General features: G+C 40.9%; 1 protein-coding gene across 9 annotated transcripts in view; it reads left to right on the forward strand.

The window, feature by feature from the left end:
• Positions 1-1,308: 1,308 nt before the first annotated feature.
• Positions 1,309-20,486, forward strand: part of LOC117743812 (kinesin-like protein KIF20B) — a 41,418-nt gene continuing 22,240 nt past the window's right edge. For 4 of the 9 annotated variants that reach the window (XM_034551672.1, XM_034551674.1, XM_034551677.1 and 1 more), the window contains exons 1-29: positions 1,329-1,447; positions 2,076-2,184; positions 2,544-2,633; positions 2,828-2,950; positions 3,210-3,348; positions 3,888-4,072; positions 4,853-4,901; positions 5,174-5,380; positions 5,739-5,850; positions 6,069-6,140; positions 6,311-6,457; positions 6,921-7,083; positions 7,211-7,369; positions 7,512-7,637; positions 8,031-8,161; positions 8,284-8,404; positions 8,890-9,094; positions 9,612-9,772; positions 10,795-11,271; positions 11,526-12,703; positions 13,587-13,725; positions 14,067-14,189; positions 14,326-14,368; positions 14,827-14,952; positions 15,643-15,776; positions 16,088-16,243; positions 16,615-16,791; positions 18,971-19,087; positions 19,681-19,788. In XM_034551672.1, the coding sequence (XP_034407563.1) occupies positions 2,077-2,184; positions 2,544-2,633; positions 2,828-2,950; positions 3,210-3,348; positions 3,888-4,072; positions 4,853-4,901; positions 5,174-5,380; positions 5,739-5,850; positions 6,069-6,140; positions 6,311-6,457; positions 6,921-7,083; positions 7,211-7,369; positions 7,512-7,637; positions 8,031-8,161; positions 8,284-8,404; positions 8,890-9,094; positions 9,612-9,772; positions 10,795-11,271; positions 11,526-12,703; positions 13,587-13,725; positions 14,067-14,189; positions 14,326-14,368; positions 14,827-14,952; positions 15,643-15,776; positions 16,088-16,243; positions 16,615-16,791; positions 18,971-19,087; positions 19,681-19,788 (5,076 nt within the window). In that variant the 5' untranslated portion in view covers positions 1,329-1,447; position 2,076. Of the gene's footprint in view, positions 1,448-2,075; positions 2,185-2,543; positions 2,634-2,827; positions 2,951-3,209; positions 3,349-3,887; positions 4,073-4,852; positions 4,902-5,173; positions 5,381-5,738; positions 5,851-6,068; positions 6,141-6,310; positions 6,458-6,920; positions 7,084-7,210; positions 7,370-7,511; positions 7,638-8,030; positions 8,162-8,283; positions 8,405-8,889; positions 9,095-9,611; positions 9,773-10,794; positions 11,272-11,525; positions 12,704-13,586; positions 13,726-14,066; positions 14,190-14,325; positions 14,369-14,826; positions 14,953-15,642; positions 15,777-16,087; positions 16,244-16,614; positions 16,792-18,970; positions 19,088-19,680; positions 19,789-20,486 lie in introns of all 9 variants that reach the window. The other 5 variants (XM_034551673.1, XM_034551680.1, XM_034551678.1 and 2 more) reach the window with 4 other exon arrangements.

Consider the following 20,486-nt stretch of genomic DNA (forward strand, 5'->3'; position numbering starts at 1 on the left):
ATGGTGATGGTGATGGTGATGATGGTGATGGTGATGGTGATGGTGATGGTGATGGTGATGGTGATGATGGTGATGATGATGATGGTGATGATGATAGTGAAGGTGATGGTGATGAGCTGAGAGAATGATGAGTTGATGCAGCTGATGGATCCGCGAAGACTGGGCAGTAGAGCGACAGTCATATTTAAATGAGGCAGCAGTAAGATGATAGGCTAATAACCATGTTACTGTTTCCTTGTGCTTATTGGATGGAGGAGACCAGCTGATCTGCACAGCTGGTGTCATGATTGACTGCGCAGAACGATGACAGCGAGTAAACAACGAGTGAGCATGTGTGAGAAATGATTGGCAGACGTATGAGGAATAAACGGCGGGCTGAGGGGTATGGCCTTCCTGTCTGAATTTGTGCTAAAGCTTAATTTCTATGTGCTTTTAAATATATTCTTAATTCATCCTCATGAACACTACAATAGAACATTTATTTTTATATTTTTATTTTCAGATAGATAGATAGATAGTTACTTTATTTATCCCGCAAGGGGAAATTGTTTCGCTACAGCATAATTTATACATACTGTTACTGCTAACATGCAACACTTTAAGGTAAAGTTAGCCAATTTTTAAGTGGATGTTCATTGTCCAATCGGTGCCGATGGTAAATGCAGGTCATCGAAGAAACTAATTCCCCAGTTCTTGCCATATTGACGTTGGCTGCTGCACCCTAAAGCTCTCCCTGTCTGAATACGTCTGAGTGTCAGAGTCGGCCAAAATCCCCCCAAAAAATTGTTTTTAAAAGTATCTAATGTTGGGTGGAACCAGATGTTTGTGACGCTGTCAAATAGATTAAATGAAGGTTCATGGAAGACATCTTATCTCAAAACCACACTCTTTGTTTTCTAGATTCAGTGTATTAGTACAATATAATAGAATACTTGACGTGATGTGGCAGACAGTCAATGTCCTCTGAAATCATATTTATCACTCTATAACTTATGCTAGGAAAGTAGAATATTATGAATATTAGGCATGGTCTGAAGTATAACATACTTGATATTAGTATGTTTGGTAGACATTATACTTACATACAGGCTACTCTACTATTCAAAAACTCTACTATTCAAAAACAGCTACAACAATATCCAAAGAAAAAAATTGTTTACAATGCTTCATTCAGTTCAATTTATATTTCGATTGAAGTATGTAATAGTTGTCAACTGATTGACACTCCAGACCAGTTGGTGGCGGTATTGTACCTTAACGTTGTTTGCCAACCGCCATATTAAAAGAAGAAGAACAACGAAGGGACGCATGCGCAGTTTCTGCTTGAATCCGATTGGTCCGTTTCAAACTCACACGGCGGCTATGTTGTGTTGTTGTCTTTAGTTAGCTAACACACAAAAGAGTATCGTTTTTTTCTCTCAACCAATGTCCCACACATAACTGCCAGGTACGTGTGTTTGAGTAATTTTCCAGTTGTGGCGTTGTCGTTTAGTTACTTCCTTTTCAGAAAAGTAAACGGACATTTTTAAAATATGTTACAATCAACGTTAACCAGTTGACAGGTGCGGGTTTTACAGCTAAACGGCTAAGATTTAGCCGTTTACTGCGTCGGTGAACACGGTTTGTAACGATTAAATCTTGTGCAAAGAAACCTTCAAAATGTTTATAAACCGTCAGACACATAACACGTTAACAAAGCGCCACCGTAATGAGCATTTGGGTGGAAGTCAGCCGTAACACCGACACCACCTTACATTCTTCTCTGAAGCGTTGACGTCACCCTCCTGTTATTCGATGCGAACCAACTGTTATTCGACTTAGCTAACGCTAGCTAGCTAACTGGTTGAAAAACTGTTGGTCAATAACATGTAGGGTGAATTAAATGTAAACCCAAAAGCGTGGCAAGTGCAACATTAAGTGCCAGACTTTTGAAGGGCGTGACTTATCTTACTTACCGTTACTGTCCGATTATGTTGTCTTGGTGTCGGGCAACGTTTTTAAAGTTAGCTAGCATGTGGCTTTTTTTATTGTTGTTGCATTTTTCTTACTTCAAAGTCCTTGTTTATTCGTTGCAGGATGATGGAATCATGCCTGAACAACGATGTTGACAGACGGGTTCAGATAGAGGTCGATGATTTGAAGAGAGATCTCTCATCCGAATTCAGCACCTTGCCAGACCCACAGGTAAACCTGGACACGTCAGGGTAATTCACAATGATGCTATTAATATAATCTGCATATTAGAGGTATGTTCTACCCATTGTCACGTGTATTTTACATATGATTGTCATGTATATATTACATATGGTGTATATACTTTTGCTCAGAACAGGACTGTGTGTTTTGCTTCACATCCATCACTTACATTGAAAGTTAGCATTATGAAAGGATCTTAAAATGCCCTGTATGAACAACATAAATCATTACAGCAAGCAACGCAGAGAATGTGAACTTATGCTTTCAAGATTAGAGCTTTTAGCCCAAATGTATACTTTCACTTTTCCTCCTGCTGTTTTTTGATTACATCCTGATGTGTTGTGCAGCATTCCAGCATTGAGGAGAAAGAGCACCTTCAGGTCTACCTCCGTATCCGACCCTTCAGCGCAGCAGAGACTAATAATGGAGAGTCACAGGTAAAAATGAATAATATTCACAAACGAAAGCCAGTGTCCTTGGTAGCTGCTTTGGTTTTGTGGTTGTCAAAACTCTGCTCATGGTATTTACTCGGATCAGTTTATTTGCAGCTGCAGACCATTTAAAGAAATGTAACAACAAACTGAATAATCCTGAAATACATTTTTGACTCCCTCTTTTTTGTTTTTAACAGGGATGTGTTACCATAGAGCACCCTGACACAATTCTGCTGAAACCCCCCAGTTTGTCCCTCTCGGCGAGGCTTAGCGCTGATAAATCACTTCCACAGACTGGACAGCGTTTTCAGTTCTCTCAGGTTGGTGTTTTCTGGAAGATGAGTTTCTTAATGTGTATTAACATTTGCTAATTTTATTTTGATCATGAATTAGATTATAATATATCGTCGTACATGCAATACATTTTGGTCGACAGATATTCATTTTCTAGACCTAAAAACAGGTTGAGAAATCCTCATATATATATATATATATATATATATATATATATATATATATATATATATATATATATATATAAGATATTGTTTTTTATTAAGTTTCTACTCATTTTAATAGGTGTATGGTCCTGAGACGATGCAGAGAGAGCTCTTTCAAGGCACGGTAAAGGATTTGGTGAAAGATGTTCTCGAAGGGGGGAACTCTCTGGTTTTCACTTATGGAGTCACCAACGCTGGGAAGACCTTCACATTCTTAGGTGGGTTCCTCTTTGTTATTGTAGATCCTGCTTTGTTTGGTTTATTTCTAGCTGTCACAAGACTTTTGTCAATAAGTGAGTGAACTCTGAATTTCTGCTCTGCTTTTTGCTGAAACTGAAAATTATTTAAGTAAAATGTCCTCTATGTAGTTGAAGCAACTGGGAGGAATAATACATAGCAATGTTAAAGCATTTAGTGCATGTTAGTTCACGTTAACTTTCCCCTGGGTGTAAAAAAGGCTAAGATGTTGTCAGCAAAGATAGATGATTTAATGTTCCAAAGCTCTGACCTCACCAAATCTAGCAAACCAACTTTAAAGGTGCATACCACCACCTAGTGTGTAGATGCTGCACTTGTTAAGACAATGAAAGAAATGTGGCTTGTATTATCAGCCAATAATTTATTGCATAAAATGTCATTATTATAATAGTGCATAGCAACATAAATTTCCCATTTTCTGCTGATAATTTATCAAGGCTGATTTATATCTTGCATCCCTAAAAGTACATCATCTAATTATCCGCTCTTGTCACTCCAGGTCCAGATGCTGATGCTGGTATCCTGCCCAGGTCTCTCAATGTCATTTTTAGCAGTATTGAGGAACAGGTTTTCACTGGGATGAGCATCAAACCTCAACGCTGCCGCGAGTTCACAAAGCTCACCAGGGAGCAGCAGGCTGAGGAAGTGACGTTCAAGAGAAACTTCTTAAGTCAATTTAAACAGGTAACCCGTCTGGCCAAGGCTGCTGTAGTGTTAGCAGAGCGGCAGTTCCACCCCTCAGTCATTGTCTACACAGGGTTTCAGGCACAGTGCCAGCGTAAACCCCTATTCATTTAAATTAAAGATTTCTGGTGTACCGATTTACTATTACATAGCTGAATAACAATTCAGCAAATGTATATTTATGTATTTATTTGTTTTACAAAGTTAGGAAAAGCAATGTTTAAGTCAAGCCTGATTTTGCCTACACAAATGATCCCAGTCACTTCCACCCAGTGAGGCATACAGCTTATTCGATACCAGTGTTATTACTTAATACGTAACACTGGTATCGAATTGGTACTTTGCATCGGCCGATACCCAAAGCCCAGGTATCGCCATTGGTATTAGGACTGAAAAAGACGGAATGGTTCATTCCTAAGACGCACATGGGAGAAGTTTGCCTTCAGGGCTTTCTGCCAGAAAACCAAACATCCTCTTAGGTTTAGTTAACAAACCTACTTGGTTAGGTTTAGGAAGTGGTTTGGGTTTAAATAAACCCTTTCTGGCAGAAAGCCCTCTGGCATACTCCCATGTGCAGTGGGGTTTGTGCTCAGACCTTTTAGAGGACTGTAAGTTGTTGGTCCTTCTTTCTTTTATTAAAAGCAAATGTCTTGGAATGCTTTAAAAAAGCAGCTCTGAGCTTTTTTTGATTGGCTTAAAATGTATTTATTTATATTTGTTTTTAGTAATTGTGTCTTTGCTGCATTTTTAACATTTTTATCTTTTACTTCACCTTTTTAGAGCGAGAAGAGCAGCCTGTTGAACTTGACCAACAAGACTCTCTTTGAAGGCAAGATTTAGATTTTTCTTTTAATTTATTATTGGTTTGTTTTTCTGCATTTCTTTCTCACCTGCGCTCTGTGTTCATGTTGTAATATTGCTGATTGACAGGACCATCAGGCTTTGAGTTTATTTTAACCTTATTCTTAACCTGAGGACAGGAAAGCCAAAAATGTCATTGCGTTCTGTGATACAGAAAAGTGACGGACAAAATGACTACTGCAAGAACGGTGGGGCGTGTTACTACAGGTCAATGATTTTGATTGTTTGCCTCTGTTGCAGGTTCCTCCATGCTGGACACCACCGTAGCAGCGGAGGACAAAATCAGTCTGGCCGTGGAAGCCCACACAAAGTTCTCTGTTTGGGTTTCTTTCTGTGAAATCTACAACGAGAACATCCACGACCTCCTTGAGGTGATACCCAGCGGGGCGCCAAGGAGGACCGCACTGCGCCTGTCACAGGACGTCAAGGGCAACTCCTTTGTCAGAGGTCTGAAGGGTTTTATATTAAAACAATGCAGACAATTTAAGCATCAATTTCTGGAAAGATAAAATACTTTTAATAGTCTTTTAAGATGAGTTCAATTTCTCCCTGCACTGTATTAATGGGTTGGTGTACTTTGCTTTCTTTGGCCGAATGAACCCTCTATATTTTCTTAAAAATTCAGTAATTTAGGACCTTTCCCATATAATGTTGATAAATAAGCATATGAAATACCATGTTGCTCAAACTAAGTTATCAAAAATACTTCTTATTTTTTCTTTACACGGCACGTGTCAAAGGTCACTTTTTTTTCTTTTCTTGTTAGTTTCATACGAATCTCCTGTTTTATCACATTTGTATTTAGATCTGCGATGGATTCAGGTAAATGGTGCAGAAGAGGCGTACAAGGTGATGAAGCTGGGCAAGAAGAACCAGAGCTTCTCCTCCACCCGACTCAACCAGCTCTCCAGTAGGAGGTGAGCATGCCGGCCAGGAGCATACACAGATACTCAGCTCAGTCTTTTCTCTGAAGCATTATATTTGCCCATGTTATAACTGTTTTGTATGCATTTTATTTCTTTTGTTTTTGTGCTTATTTCCTGTGATAATTTCTCTCTTAGGATCCTGTGTATTCCATCTTATTACAAAGTTACTGAAATGTATGCTCCATTTTTTATTATTTTTATTTCTGCAGCCACAGTATTTTCTCCATTCGCATATTGAGGATTGAAGATATTGGGACTCCGAAGGTCCACGCCGTCAGCGAGTGAGTGACAGTTTGTTTAGACACGGCACATATAAAACTGGTTTTAGGCAGTATTGAAAATGTGTACAAAATAAGTAGTTTAGTAAAGCGTGAAGTGTTGAACGTGGATGTACACCATCTGCTCTTTGTGGTATCATATCCTTTATGTGGATAAATGTGTGTGTCATCAGGTTGTGTTTATGTGACCTGGCTGGCTCTGAGCGATGCGCCAAGACCCAGAATAAAGGAGAGCGCCTCAAAGAAGCCGGAAACATCAACACCTCGTTGCTCATCCTGGGAAAATGCATCAACGGACTTCGACACAATCAGCAGGCCAAGTGAGATTTATTTTTTAAACCTGTTCGTCATTCTCTCCTCATCTCCAATTGATAATCAATCAATAGACTTTATGGAATATCAACGGGCCCCTCCATAGTGCTAAAATCACAAAACGTTAACGCTCCACCTTTTTTTCCCCCAATGTATTTTCTTTAGCCTCCTTATAGCACTTTTGCTTTTTGAGTTGGTGGGGACCGAACCAGCGCTAAAAGGAGAATGAATATTGAACCTTTATGCACCAAGTGGACACAAACCCAATGTCGATAGGATGATTAAATTACATAGTGTACAATGTAATAAGCTGGCAATATGTGGTGGCTTCTTGTTTTTCTTCTTCTACCCCCTGCTAGTCAAACAATGATTAAGAAATGCTCCACAAGTTACACATCAATTCAGGGTGTCTCAGTACAACTGGTCAGCATGCACAGATATCAACGCCAACTCCGCTGTTCCGTCCCTCAGGCTGCTTCAGCATGTTCCCTTCAGGGAAAGCAAGCTGACCCACTACCTGCAGGGCTTCTTCCGGGGTCGAGGTAAAGCCTGCATGATCGTCAACATCAACCAGTGTGCCTCCATGTACGATGAGACTCTCAACGTCCTCAAATTCTCTGCTGTGGCGCAGAAGGTGCACACTTATTTTTCATTTTCTCTCTTATTGTGCTTTTGCTCACTGAGAAGTGTATACTTGTTATATTTCATACATTTGTATTATCTTTTGATGCTTTATCTTTGTATTTCCTGTCTGTTTCCAGGTGGTTGTTCTGTCCACCAGGCCCCCTCCCATCATCATCATACCCAAGAGGTCCGCCGGTGACATATCCTTCATCATCAACAATGCTGAGAGAAAGTCTCTGCAGAGCAGCAGGAGGACCTCCCTGATTGGCTGGGATACAAGCCTGGAAGATGTACAGGTTAGGTGGACGCGGGGTCACGAGGCTCTTGATTTCCTTTTTTACAGTTGATACTATATTTTAGTGCTGCAGTTTGAATCTATACTTGGATTATCCCGTGAAATAGTTTGCCAACATTGTGTGTACATCTTTTTTTTCCCAGGAGGATGAGGATGATGAGTATGAGGAAGAAATGAGCCAGATGGAGGGCACAATGGATCAGACAGGCAATGACGAAGACACCAATACAAGTGATGATTCACTTCTCATCGGTGAACAGACGCACCAGGTCAGTCCCTTCCCCATGTTGGCAGAGAGAGAGACTTCCTCTGTTTACAGTCCGATTAGTAACTTGAGATGCCAGTGTAGCCAGTGTAGCAGATACATTTAAACCATTACGAGAAAAATCATCGCCTGACGATAGCTGATGGCATTGCTCCTTTTGCTTTTGCTCTCCAAACAGATTGGTAATCTGGATTCAACCAAAAATTCAGACGACAGATGGAAATGTGTCCTGTTTTCTAGAGATTAGTCCTCAAGGATTTTATCTGTTGAAGTTTTTTTTTAAATAAATAGAACACATACTTAAAATATTCAGAAGTCTTACATATTAAAAAAAACATTTATTTTTCAATTTGAAAAGTCTTTATTGTTTGATACTATTCTGTGTCCCGTTCCTCAGCGGCAGTTGAAACAGCTGCAGCTCCAGCTGAAGAAGGAGCGAGCAGAGAGCCTCCTCATGGAGGCGCGACTCAGAGAGGAAATCAGCAGAGAGTTCTCCGAGATCTTCTCCGAGATGCAGATTGATTATAAGTGAGAATTATTTATATATATATATATATATATATATATATATGTGTGTTGTTACCAGGAATGTTTTGGGTATGATGATGAAGTCGTACAAATGCGTGTCTCTGTGTGTGTTTATGTTTCAGTAACCGCCTGGCGAGGGAGAGTGAGATCTTAGAGGAGCGAGCAGAAAGGAGGTTGGAGATCTTCAAGAACCTCATGAACAAAATGGCCACCCCTGAATCCAGTCAAGACGCACAATCCATGGTAACACAATCTCCTCTTCTTGGAGCCCACTTCATGTATCGTGTGGTTTGTTTACTTATTGTTTGGGTAAACGTCACGAATGCTAAAATAAGATTTTAATGATTAAAACATTAATGAAAAGGTAATTATGTGGATGCTGTATTGGATGCATAGCTTATATATTTTGTTATCTTGGTGACAAGATTCTCATGCAGCACTCTCACTTAAGATATTCATGATTTCAAAGTTTCTGACAACTTTGAAATTAACTTTGCTCGTTCCAACCAAAATCATGAATATCTTAGGCAAGTTATTTGGTCTCTTTTTGACAGCGGCAATTTGTAAAGTATTTACTTACTCCTAGCAATTATTATTTTAAGTACCCGGCTCCAGGATAGCCGTGACAGGTGTGTGATGGACTGGCACCATACCTGCATGTTATAATTGTGGGGATTTGCTCACTAATCTCCCGGACTGATTCGTGTGATGTTTCCTACCTCCCTCAGGACACGTCTCTGGACTCCCACTCCGCTGAGGCTGCCCATGCATGTCTGGGCTCAGTCCAATCAGGGGCTCAGGAAGACGAGGGGGAAGCTGGAGAGGAGCCGGAGAGGAAGACGTTGGAACTGAGTGAGCACCAGCTGAAAGGGCAGATGCCTCGCAAACGCAATGGTGAAAATGAATGCATCAGTGTCTTAATCTGTCTGAATGGCAAGTAGAGGAGGAAGCTTTGTAGCTTTGCTGCGTTCACTCATAGTTTGGGGGTGGGGGTGGGGGGGTCTAGAGGACTGATGCTCAGATCATTTTACATTATTTAAAAAAAAAAGTTATTTTTAAAAGTACAAGAGATGCTTTTCAGTTTAATAGCCTATTTAGACTTGGTGCCTTTTGGTGTTTGGATAGTCTTTCTTTTTGTTCAGTAAGGAGAAAAATATGACTCCATCACTAGGATCATAATTCTTTGGTAATGTTTTATTTGATACTTTTTTAAATGCATTAATTGGTGAGTTTGCCAGAGACATTTGTTAGATATTTTGTGGGTCTTTGTCACCCTTTTTTTCACCCCTGAAAAGCTGATGAGCCCGATGAGTATTAGTAGCCATCCATTTAACAGTGCATCTCAAGTGATAAATGTATTTTTCCTTAAATTGTTGGATATCAGAGTGTCACTTCTGGCCTACATTTCACATTCTGTTTTTCTATCTTGATTTTTGTTGTTATTTCCTAGGTGAAGCCAGTGGATTGGAGGATACAGCGAAAAGGAGGCTTCTCTCTCATCCCCAGGAGAAGTTATCAGGGATTGCCCGACTGGAGAAACAAGTGAAAGACCTGCAGAAGACGAGAGGGCTTCTCAATGAGGGGAGTTCTCGTGAGAGAAAGCAGCTGCAGGTAAGACCCATGGGGAAAGGAGCACACACGGAAAGAACCAGGAGGGTGAAAGCCTTTTTTCAGTGGTACCTTGACAGCAGGAGAGAACAATGTTTGTTTCACTTTGTGCACTCACATATTCATAGATTCATGGAGTCAGTGACCTGTTTTCAAGCTAGTTTTTCTAACCCCCAGGCTGTTACTGGCCTACATGGTATTAATCTGATTATGGTATGCCGTGCATGTACCGTATGTCAAGGGCGTACTCGTAGAGCTCACAAATAGGTTGGATTGTAAAATGTTGCTCATTCATGAGGAATAAATCAACTGATCTCATATTGTGAATTTTGGCACATTTATATACATGTGCCTTCACCACCTCACACACACACACACACACACACACACACACACACACACGCATATACACACACACACACTCACACACATAAAGAAGTCTTTGACAAAGACAAAACGCTCGGAGGAGTCGTGGAACAACATAAAAAACATTTGGAACAATTAACTTAATCAGACACTTATTATATTGTAATTTATTCTTATGCATGCTGCTCCGAGTAGTCGCAGTGACCGGCTCGTCTGCTGACAGCATGGGGTCCCTCCATAGCGAAGCCCTGCTTATAGGGTTACATTAACGGAGGTTGCATTAACTTTTATCGAGATGCGTTCAAGAAATGTGGAATCTGCAAAAACAGGAATTAGCAGGTCAGACTTTTGAGAAATCCAAATTGTCTAAGAACATTACAATCGGTGCGTCTCTGTTTCACCAGGAAAACAAAAAAAACAAGAAATGGAACTTGAATATATGAAATCCTAGCACTGATATACTAAAGGAAATGGTTGAGTAATATAGGGTTTATAATTTCTAATGTAATTTACATTTAATGATTTAAACCATGTCAATCATAACAACACATGCATTAATCCATCCAATCTCTATTTCTGTGACACTCTACCCTCCCTTAAGTTTATTCAATAGAGTTTAAACATTAAAAAAGGAAATAATCATTACTCCTTTCACTCAGGAGGCATTTACTGCCCTCGAGAAGGAAAAGAGAGGCAGAGAAGACACCCTGGCTGCTTTGGAGTACCAGACTATGGAACGAGAGAAGGCCCTGGCATCCTTAGAGGAAGAAAGCAAAGCAAAGGAGGAGGCCCTCGCCACACTCGCTGAGCTGAAGCAGAGCAAAGAGGAGGCACTGGCATCCCTTAAAGAAGAGCGAGACGGCTACAAGAAAGCCAGGGCAGCCCTTGAAGTTGAAAGGAGAGCCAAGGAGGACGCCATGGCAGCCCACTCTGAAGAGAAGCGAGGCAGATTGGACATCGTTGCTGCTCTCGGCCAAGAGAGGAGTTGCAAAGAGGAGGCTCGGTCTGCTCTGGAGGGGGAGAGGAACGAAATCAGCAGGCTGGTCGAGGAGAGAGAAACGAGGCAACAGGAGAGCGATGCACTCCGACAAGAAGTCAGAGAGCTCGCTGCCAGGCTGCAAGACTCGGAGCACCAGGTGGGCAACGCAATGATTTTGGTAGCATTGTTTCATAATTGAATTATTAAACAATATCTCAAGATATTCTATTCATGTTAAATTGTTATGTCTGTATGAGATCTGATATTTGAGTCCTGACCTGACACTGGCTTTATGAGTGTTGCCTGCCATAAGGTTGTTGAGCACTTGGTATAATGGTTATTTTTGTTTTAATTAAAAGGTCTTAGTGCTAGATGACTTATATGAAGTGCTATTTTTGGAAATGACCACAGATGAACAGCAAGACAAAGGGAGCCGATCGAGTGTTGGTCCAACTACAAACTGCTCAGGCACAGCTGGACCAACACGCCGAGGAGATCCCGGAGAAAACGTCCCTGATCCACACCCTGACGCAAGAAGTTCAAAGCCTGAAACGGGAATTGCAGACTGCAGCAACGTCATCTGATGCTGTGGATCATCAGCTGAGAGAGGAAGTGTCGGAGCTGAGGGAGAGTCTGGCTGAGGAAAAGGAGAAAAATGAGAGCAAGGACACGCAAATGCTGGAACTGGAGCACCAGCTCGGACAGACGAAAGAACAGTTGGCGCACAAATGGCAGATCTCCAACCAGCAGCTGCAGCAGTTCACGGAGGAGAGGAATCAACTGGAAGCGGCTTCGACACGGCAAGTTGAAGAACTAAGAAAGAAGCTGCGGGAGCGAGAGGAGACGTCGCAGCAAACACTGGATGAACTCGGCTTCAAGCTCAAATGCCAAGAACATGCTAACGAAGAAGAAGTAAAGCAGCTGAGAGCAAAGCTTGAGGAACCAGCTCGGGCCTCAGAGAAGCTGGCAGAGGAGCTCAATGAGAAGCTCCGGGAACGAGAAGTGATGTCGCAACAGCAGTTGGAGGAGTTAAAATGCAAACTTGGTGAACAAAAAGCAACTTTCGGCAAACTTTTAGATGATCTCGGGCTAAAGCTCAGCGAGCAGGAGCAAAGTGCAGCGCAGCTCAAGGTCGAATTAGAAGAATCGAAGTTGAAAGGTTCAAACAATTCTTCGAGCTCTGCTGCTGAAGAGGAGCTCAAGAAGTTGAACTCTGATCTCCAGACGGAGATTGCATCCCTCAGGTCAAAGGTTTTCAACATGGAGGAAAGCACAACCGGAGCTCAGCTAGCCTCTTCAGAATTTGAGCGAATGCGAAAAGAAAACGTCAACCGGATGGAGGAGCTAGCGGAGGCGGCGAAAGCGTCCACGGAGCTGCAGAAAGAGCTGCTGGCAAAAGAGGCACAGGTGACGTCCCTGCAGAAGAGCCTGCAGGAGGCACAGGAGCAGCGGGAGGAGCAGGAGAGCCATGCGGTCCAGGAGGCCCGGCGCAGGGAGGTGGAAAGGCGCAGGGAGCTGCTGGCTGTGGCGCACGAGGCCATCGCTCAGAAGGACGCAGCGCTAGAGAAGAGAGCCGAGGAGATCAAAAGGTAACCCATCAGTCTCGGACACAGTGGAGCCTCTCGCGCAACACTTAGCTTATAGTTATAGCTCGCTCAGCGCTGGCCCAACGGCTGACCTACACAAGCATCAATGAATCTGGGATCTCTTTGATCCTAGCCCGTCTTTTTTTAAGCCCAACATTTAACTCCCAATTTCTGTAGGAATTCTGCCCCACACCCGACTTTACAAATAGTTCAGATTTTGGGTTATGCTTCTCTCAAATCTGTTTTTTTTTCAGGGTTAACAAATACAATCTTTGTATAAAGTTTAGTATTTGAGGCCAACACAGAGATGAGAATATTACTGTAATGAATGATGGTAAAGTAGGATACAAGTAGTATCCGCAGAACACCTTTGAGACAATAATACTTTGAAACGGAGTAGGTAATTTTTTTTTCTAGTTGGCGACTCATCAGTCAGTACAGCAGTAACAGGTAAAAACATGAAGACAGGACATTCTAATTTAAAACAAGACATTTAAAAATAAATAAAACATAAAACACAGGCAGCAATGGCAGAAAGCCGTCTCTCTAAATGATAAATAAATAGAGTATTTGTTTCTCCCCTGTCAAAGAATATCACCCCTCCCTCCCCTGAGTGGCAGAGACAACTAATATCCCGTGAGAAGTGGTCTCCGTATTACTTTTTGTGGTTTTGTACTTAATTATAATATTCTGTTGTAGATACCTTTTCTCTTTATTACCCTGCCCGTCATCTCTCTATTACATTGTGTCCGGGGAGAACTGCATTATTCCATCCATCCACAAACTGTATTAAAGAGCAATGAAGTTGGTCTCGACCCCAGTGTCCTGTCCTGTCTTGTTTAAAGAATAGGTTGCAGTTCATTGTTGTCTTGTCTCGCTCTCCCAGACTAAAAGAAAACGCCAAGCAGGACTCGGACAAAGTAAAGAGCCTCAGCCTCGACCTTCAGAGGAAGGAGGACGACACTTCAGACCACCGAGAGAAACTAGCCGACTACAAGAAGCAGATCCAGCAGGTCCAGAAGGAGGTACACATAATTTTATTATGTTTCTTAAAACCCCCAAATAATGTCTTTCAGGCAAAGCCAGTGAGTCATTTGCCAATAGTGGGCATTTTAATACATTTACAAATACATGTAATTAATGCTTCAGATGCACCAGCTTTTGTGACTCAAATAGATCCAGTGTGTAATGTTGTAAATACATGTCACCCATGCTGGAAAAGATGAAAAGACAAATTAAGGGAAAGTTGAACACAAACATTGGATCACTGGATACTAATTGGATGGTGATATAAACAGCAGATAGCTTATGTAACTTATTTATTTATTTATTTTTTCTATAACTGTTTTGTTTTTTTCCCCTGAAGATCTCTGGCATGAGAGAAGAGGAAAAGCTTCTGAGGCAAAAGCTGGCTGACATGGAGAAAGCCAAGAAGCAGCTTCAGTCCGACGTTGCCAACAGAGACCGAACCATTCAGCAACTCAAAGTGGTAAAATAATAATCTGCCACTTTTCCATTTAACTGGACCAAATGTCTGAAGGTTACGACTCTATATCCTCCAGACGGGTTTATTGGTGGTCCATCTTCACCTTCGCCTCATTTCTCCATCTCCTTCCCTCCTCTAGGAACAATCGTCTGACACCAAGTCCGACCAGAAGGCCTGTAAAGGTAAACCATGTGTGTCTTTGTATTTTCGTCACAAGAGGAAAAACACGTCATGTTTGTGGAACGTGATCTGCCTTTTTAAAAAAATGTATTTGGTCTTAAAAACAATTTAAGAAATGGAACAACAAAAATCCCCAAAATTGACCAGAGCTGAAGGTAGTAACCTCTTCAGATTGCTTGTTTTGTCTGACTAACGGATCAAAAGGATACACACTTAAGGATACACACTTGTGAACTTGGCACAGCCTTCATAGTCACAAATCCTCAAGTATGGCTCTCCGGTGCCCAAAGTGAATCTCGCTGTTAAACGGTCCTAATACTCTGGCTGAACTTTGACCTGTTTATGGAAGGTCAATAAATAGAAGAGGATCAACATGTTTTAGTGTGTTGATCCTCCTTTGGTTGATTATGGCATTCTGCGTGTAAACCTGTACCTTTGTTTTGTTGTTGTTTCTTTGTAGACCTTGAAGCCAAGGAGCGCGTGTTGGACGACATGCGTTTAGCTCTGACGGAGCAGGAGGAGACGCAGGACCAGATGGAGCAGGTCTTGGAGGAGAAACTTAACCTCATCCAGGAACTCTCGAGCGGTGAGGATTTGAAAAATCAAAGGGAGAACATGAAAAGAAATCAGACTTAGTGAAAAGAATTTGGATTTTATTGTTTTTGAAAGGGGTTTGGCCCGCGGGAGGCTTAAGTCTAATCCTCTTATGCTTGAAAGCAGCAGAGAAACCAGAATGTCTTTTATGGACATTCAATGAAACTGACTGCACACGGAGACGGTAGTAAACGTGCAGTAATAACACATTTAAATTGGATACCAAAGTCTGTTTAGTAAGTCGATTCTTGTTAAGTCACTGAGGTCAACAACAGGATGCAGAGTGTGAAGTAGAGCACACAAGAAGATGCATACATGAGAGCAGAAGCAATACAATAACTTTATGTGGGCTCATAAAACCAGATGCCACAGGTATTATTGGTGGACTCTCTCCTCCACCACGCAGGTTTATTATTTATAATTTGGATGATGGACTACTCGGAGGATATCTTCCCAAGGCACAGCTTGTAGTTGAATCTTTCCATATATAGAAACTATAAATGGCAAGATTTAGAAGTGTCACTACTTATTACACTCATTTATTCCAACGGTTGTAAAAATAAAAATACTTGAGTGTAGACGACTTGCTTAAAAGTTATATAAATGAAAAATAAAAGTACTTTGTTTCTTTGAATGCAATTATTAATGTAGTGTTCTGTCTCTCTGGTTTTCACCATTACAGAGGTGGAGAAATTGAAAGGGGTGTTGTTGCACCAGGACCGTCGTGGCAACGGCTCACAGCTTGGTGTCGACGGCCCATCAGATGACCTCAAACTGGCCAAACAAGAAACTATCCGGGCTCAGGAAAGCTTGAAGGTAATAACGGGAAGTTAGGCATATTTATTATTATAGGTCATTAGTTTAATCCTCGTTAAAAATATGATGGATGAAGAATGTTTTATGTGTCTGTGGCGATTCTCCAAAAAGTTGGCAAAACTAGTTTTATACATCCCTCTATTGCGTTTATATGTCCAAGAACTTAAATCAGACCAGATCTTCCAACAATAAAAAACACTTTGAACACAGACTCGCCCTGATCACATCTCTGTGCACCTAAATGTGTTCCCGATACTTAAACCGACATGCTCTTAATACATAAAAACAATAACCATTGTGTGTGTGTGCAGCTGTGTGCAGAGAAACACCAGACGGAACGCAAAAAGTGGCTGGAGGAGAAGCTGTCCCTGATTGGCCAGGCCAAAGAGGCGGAGGGCAAGCGGAACCAGGAAATGAGGAAGTTCGCCGAAGACAGAGAACGCTACACTCGGCAGCAGAGCCAGCTGGTAGGAAAAAGGACGATATGAAAACACGTGAAAACTCTAGCTGCAAATGTAAACGTGTTAGAATTAATCTCAAAGCCGAGTTGAAGTCCACCTGCAGCTACTAAGACGGCTCTCGCTGAGACTGATGACAGTTGAACCAAGTCTGACAATGTAAAGCTAATCATGGGAACGACATGTCCATACAAAGCCACTAGAGGATAAACCATTCTGATTTGGGTGGTATTGTTTTTTTTTGTTTGTGTTCTAAGAAAAGCAAATCCCTCATTTCTTTATTTATCCAACAGTTAAAACTGTTTTAATGACCATAACAACCTTGGCGGTGTTCTTTTCATTACTCACATATTGTGCATGTACATTTCCCTCTTTGTCAGGAGTCCTTATCCTCCCAGTTGGCGGAGAAGGAGCAGATCATGGAGAGGTGGAGGAAGGAGAGAGACACTCTGGTAGCAGCTTTGGAGGTCCAGCTCCAGAAGCTTCTCTCCAGCCAAGCAGACAAAGACAAACTCATCCAACAGCTACACCAGAATGCCACACAGCCCCCACAAGAGGTCAGTATAACATAAAGATAATGATGCATACTGAAGACTGGCAGAACTAAAGGGAAACATAAAAGAAAAGCAAGATCTGCTTCTGTTGAAGAGAGGAAGGATATTAGTGTCTCACATCTTAGTCAAATAGCATCCCACTGTCCTGAAGTTTTCAATGGATTAGTAACGACAACTAAAGACAGTAGCCGCTCTCCTTTACTTGATTCCTCCCAGTAGTACGGTTCATCTCTGTACACACGCTAATCAATAATGTCCGAGCATTCTGTTCCCATCCTCAAAACACCTGCTGTGAAATCATTGATCGTGGTTTAAGCAAGAGGGGAGAAAAAAAAAAAACTTTCCTAAAGGTTTGAACCACAACAATGTTCTGCCCCATTCCACTCAGTGTTGATTTCCCCTTCAGACAGGATTCATTGTGAGAGCCGTTGTACAGGGAAAGAGATTGGAAAGCATCTCTCAGCCAGCAACCTTACCCACGCCCTAGGGAAGGACGAAAAGGGCATCCTTTGAGTCCCGTTTGTGACCAAAATATCAGATACAAATAATTAAGAATAGCTTGTGACTACTCTCGTTACTAAATGGTTCTTGTAATGTTACACACCAGAGGAGTGTACCAGGCGAAAGAGAATCTTCCAGGTTTTGCGTGGCTTGTTAAGCTTTGGGTCTCCAGTTTGAGTGGGTCCTTCTTTCTTTCCTTCCTTTTTCTCTCTGGGGGATTGCAGGTGTTTTTATAGGTGGATCATCATTGTAGACTTTGAGTATCTCTGTTCCACACGCATGACATTTCACTACGTGGCACTTTGCGCTTTCACATTTTGTCCCGACTGAGCTTTTGCTTGATTTTTAAAGTGCCATAATGTCTTTCTTTCATTGTGATTGAAGGATTCATTTGGTTGAGAAATTGCAGCAAATTTTATGCAGGCGCCTTTTGTTGCAAAAGAAAAAATATGATTTTTAAGGAAACCCTGACGCAGCAGTGAAATATGATTTAATGTTGGTATTTCTTGAGTACCCAACCGTGTTTTGTCTATCGCAACCAGGGATTGGTATACGATCACGGACCACCAAATGACACTGTCTTGTTTGTGTATGTTTAATAATTCTCTTACCTACATCTTTAATTCTCTTCGTTGTTTCCATCTGGTCCTATCCTGTGCAACATGTCAACTATATGTGTTGAGACATAAATATACTGAACTTCTTTGGCAAAAACTATGTATAAATTCATCAAAGTTCATTACTGGAAATAAACTCTCTTAGTAAGTTTAAAAATAGGTGGGTTGATTTAAAAGTAGTATTTTATAGCATGTCAAAGGACCATTGAGTTTAATGAAAAATGGAATTGTATCTGCTTGCGTTAGATCAGGAACTCTGTATTCTCCCAGCATGATGTCCACATCTGAGGAGGGAACATTAGGGCTGAGTCACCTCTGGAAAGTCCAGCAGAGTTGCCATGTTGTTCTTGCAATGAAAGACATTTCGTGTGTTATTGTTGTTCATGCTAGCTATATATATGTCATTCTGTGCCAACACTATATTTTGCTCCAGGTTTCAACACTGATGCATTTCGTGTTTTCAAGGAGAGATGAGGGTTAGGAACCAGAGTCACGGTGCAGCGGAAGCAATTCCATCATTTGGTTCACATGCAGCTCAATCTTTTCCACTGACTGTGTTGTCTTGTTCATTTTTTTAACATTTATTTATTTTTGGTCATTGGATACATTTATTTATAAAATGAGGTTTTACTGGAAGAGAAAAGTGGGATTTTTTTAATGTAAAACTTAACAACTTTTGTGTTTTTGATACACAAGGAGAAACTTTACATTCAAAATGTGACAAATTACTTGCTTGGGGATATTGTTTATTTTAGGTTTCCATGGTTCCATGCTTGCTCAAAATGTTCCCTTGCCTTATTTGAGTTTTTCACTGAACATGAACTGTCTGAACTGAGTCTCCCATTGGAAATGGCAACCTCGGCTTTTATAAAGCAGTATTTCATTTAATTTTATTTGATCTGCCAATCTTTTGTACTGTTGACATTTAAATTGAAAAGGATATTGTGTATTCATACATATAAGTAATAAGTTATGTAGTGTCTAGTCTCTCTTTTAAGCTCTGGATAACGTGTTGGTTGAAAAGCATGAAAGCGTCCTCAGTGTCCATGTACTTCCTGTTCCAGACTGGTGATGGAGAGGCGGAGCTGCAGGCTGCTCTGTCTGACAGGGAGGCCGAGATCTTACGACTGAAGGAAGAGCTCAAGGCCTTAAATGCCAAACACGAGGAGACAGTCACACAGGTCAGTCTGAAAAGACTAAATATATATATATATATATATATATATATATATATATATATATATATATATATATATATATTTATTTTTTTAACATTTAACCACCAGGGCATTGCTTGAAAGGTGGCTGTTAAAAGATTTGTGGTTTCCTCCTTAAAGAATAGCAGCAGTGGTCCTCTTAAATGCTCTTAGAGAGTATTCAGGGTGGATCAAAAATATTGCAAGTTTAAGACGTTTGCACGCACATACATACAGAATACTCTTGCATTATTATTTGTTTTCACATGAAGCACAACTAAACCGAAAACCGAGGAATGCTCTCAAACCACTCCTGCAGCATGGTACACCAACGATCGGCCACCTTTCACTGGGCCTTGACATTGCTTGTGTTGTCTGGTGAATTTAAGAGGATGTCTGTGTTGGAGACCTTTTAGCTGCAGGCACTGTCTTCTTTGTTTTTGTATAGCTTTGGCACTTGGCGTATAGATGTAGGTAAAAGAGCATTAAATAATGCATTTATTGTATTAACATGTTTTGGATGTTATACTTGTAATCATAATTAATGTGATTTTTTTTTCTTATTCTGCCTGTGACAGATTAAAAGCGACGTGAACCTTGATACAGTGGATGGAAAGCCCCAGTGTGAAACCATTAACAGGAAATCAGGAGGAAGAAAGGACACCAGGGCGTCAGTCAGCAGTCAGGTACGCTCATGAGATGACATGAATATGGGAAAGATGGGTCTGTGGTCAAAAACTTTAATTTGTTTTGCAGACACATGTTTTAGAATAGGAGATTTCCTATTTTTACATTACAAATTAGTGGTGCAACAGGTCATAAAACTCACGATTTGGATCGTATCACAGATGAGAATCAGATCAGCACAAAAGAAGAAAGGGAGCAAATATAACTTTTGGAGATACCCAATCACATTTTCTCCTGATACTAATCGTTCTAATCACTGATCATTTCTGATCCACATGGGCAGATACAGATCCCTTTGTTGTTTTGATTATAGCAGCTGATCTACAAGGCCAAAGACTTTTTTTTTTTTTTCTTCCCACTGTGCCAAAAGTCATTTTCTCTGCTTTAAAAAAAAAAAAAAGAAAACACAATTCATATAATAAGGAAATAAAAGAGGCGCCTGGAGGTATTGTAAACGGGTCATAATTCATCTAAAAATTCTATTTATATTGTTGTGAAAACATCCCCTTCAAACAACTGAATTTATTAAAGTGTCTCACCAGCACTACATTTTACAAGATTACACGTGAACACCTCATGATAACGTTATTATTTACCTTCGCCCAATACTAATTTTCACTGGACCTGAACGCATCATAACGTTCAGGCTCTGTTAGCGGTGCTGCCAGCGTCACAAGCTCTCCTGTCAATTTAAACA

This window comes from Cyclopterus lumpus, chromosome 15 (genome assembly GCF_009769545.1).
Source record: "Cyclopterus lumpus isolate fCycLum1 chromosome 15, fCycLum1.pri, whole genome shotgun sequence".
In the NCBI taxonomy this organism is placed as follows: Eukaryota; Metazoa; Chordata; class Actinopteri; order Perciformes; family Cyclopteridae; genus Cyclopterus; species Cyclopterus lumpus.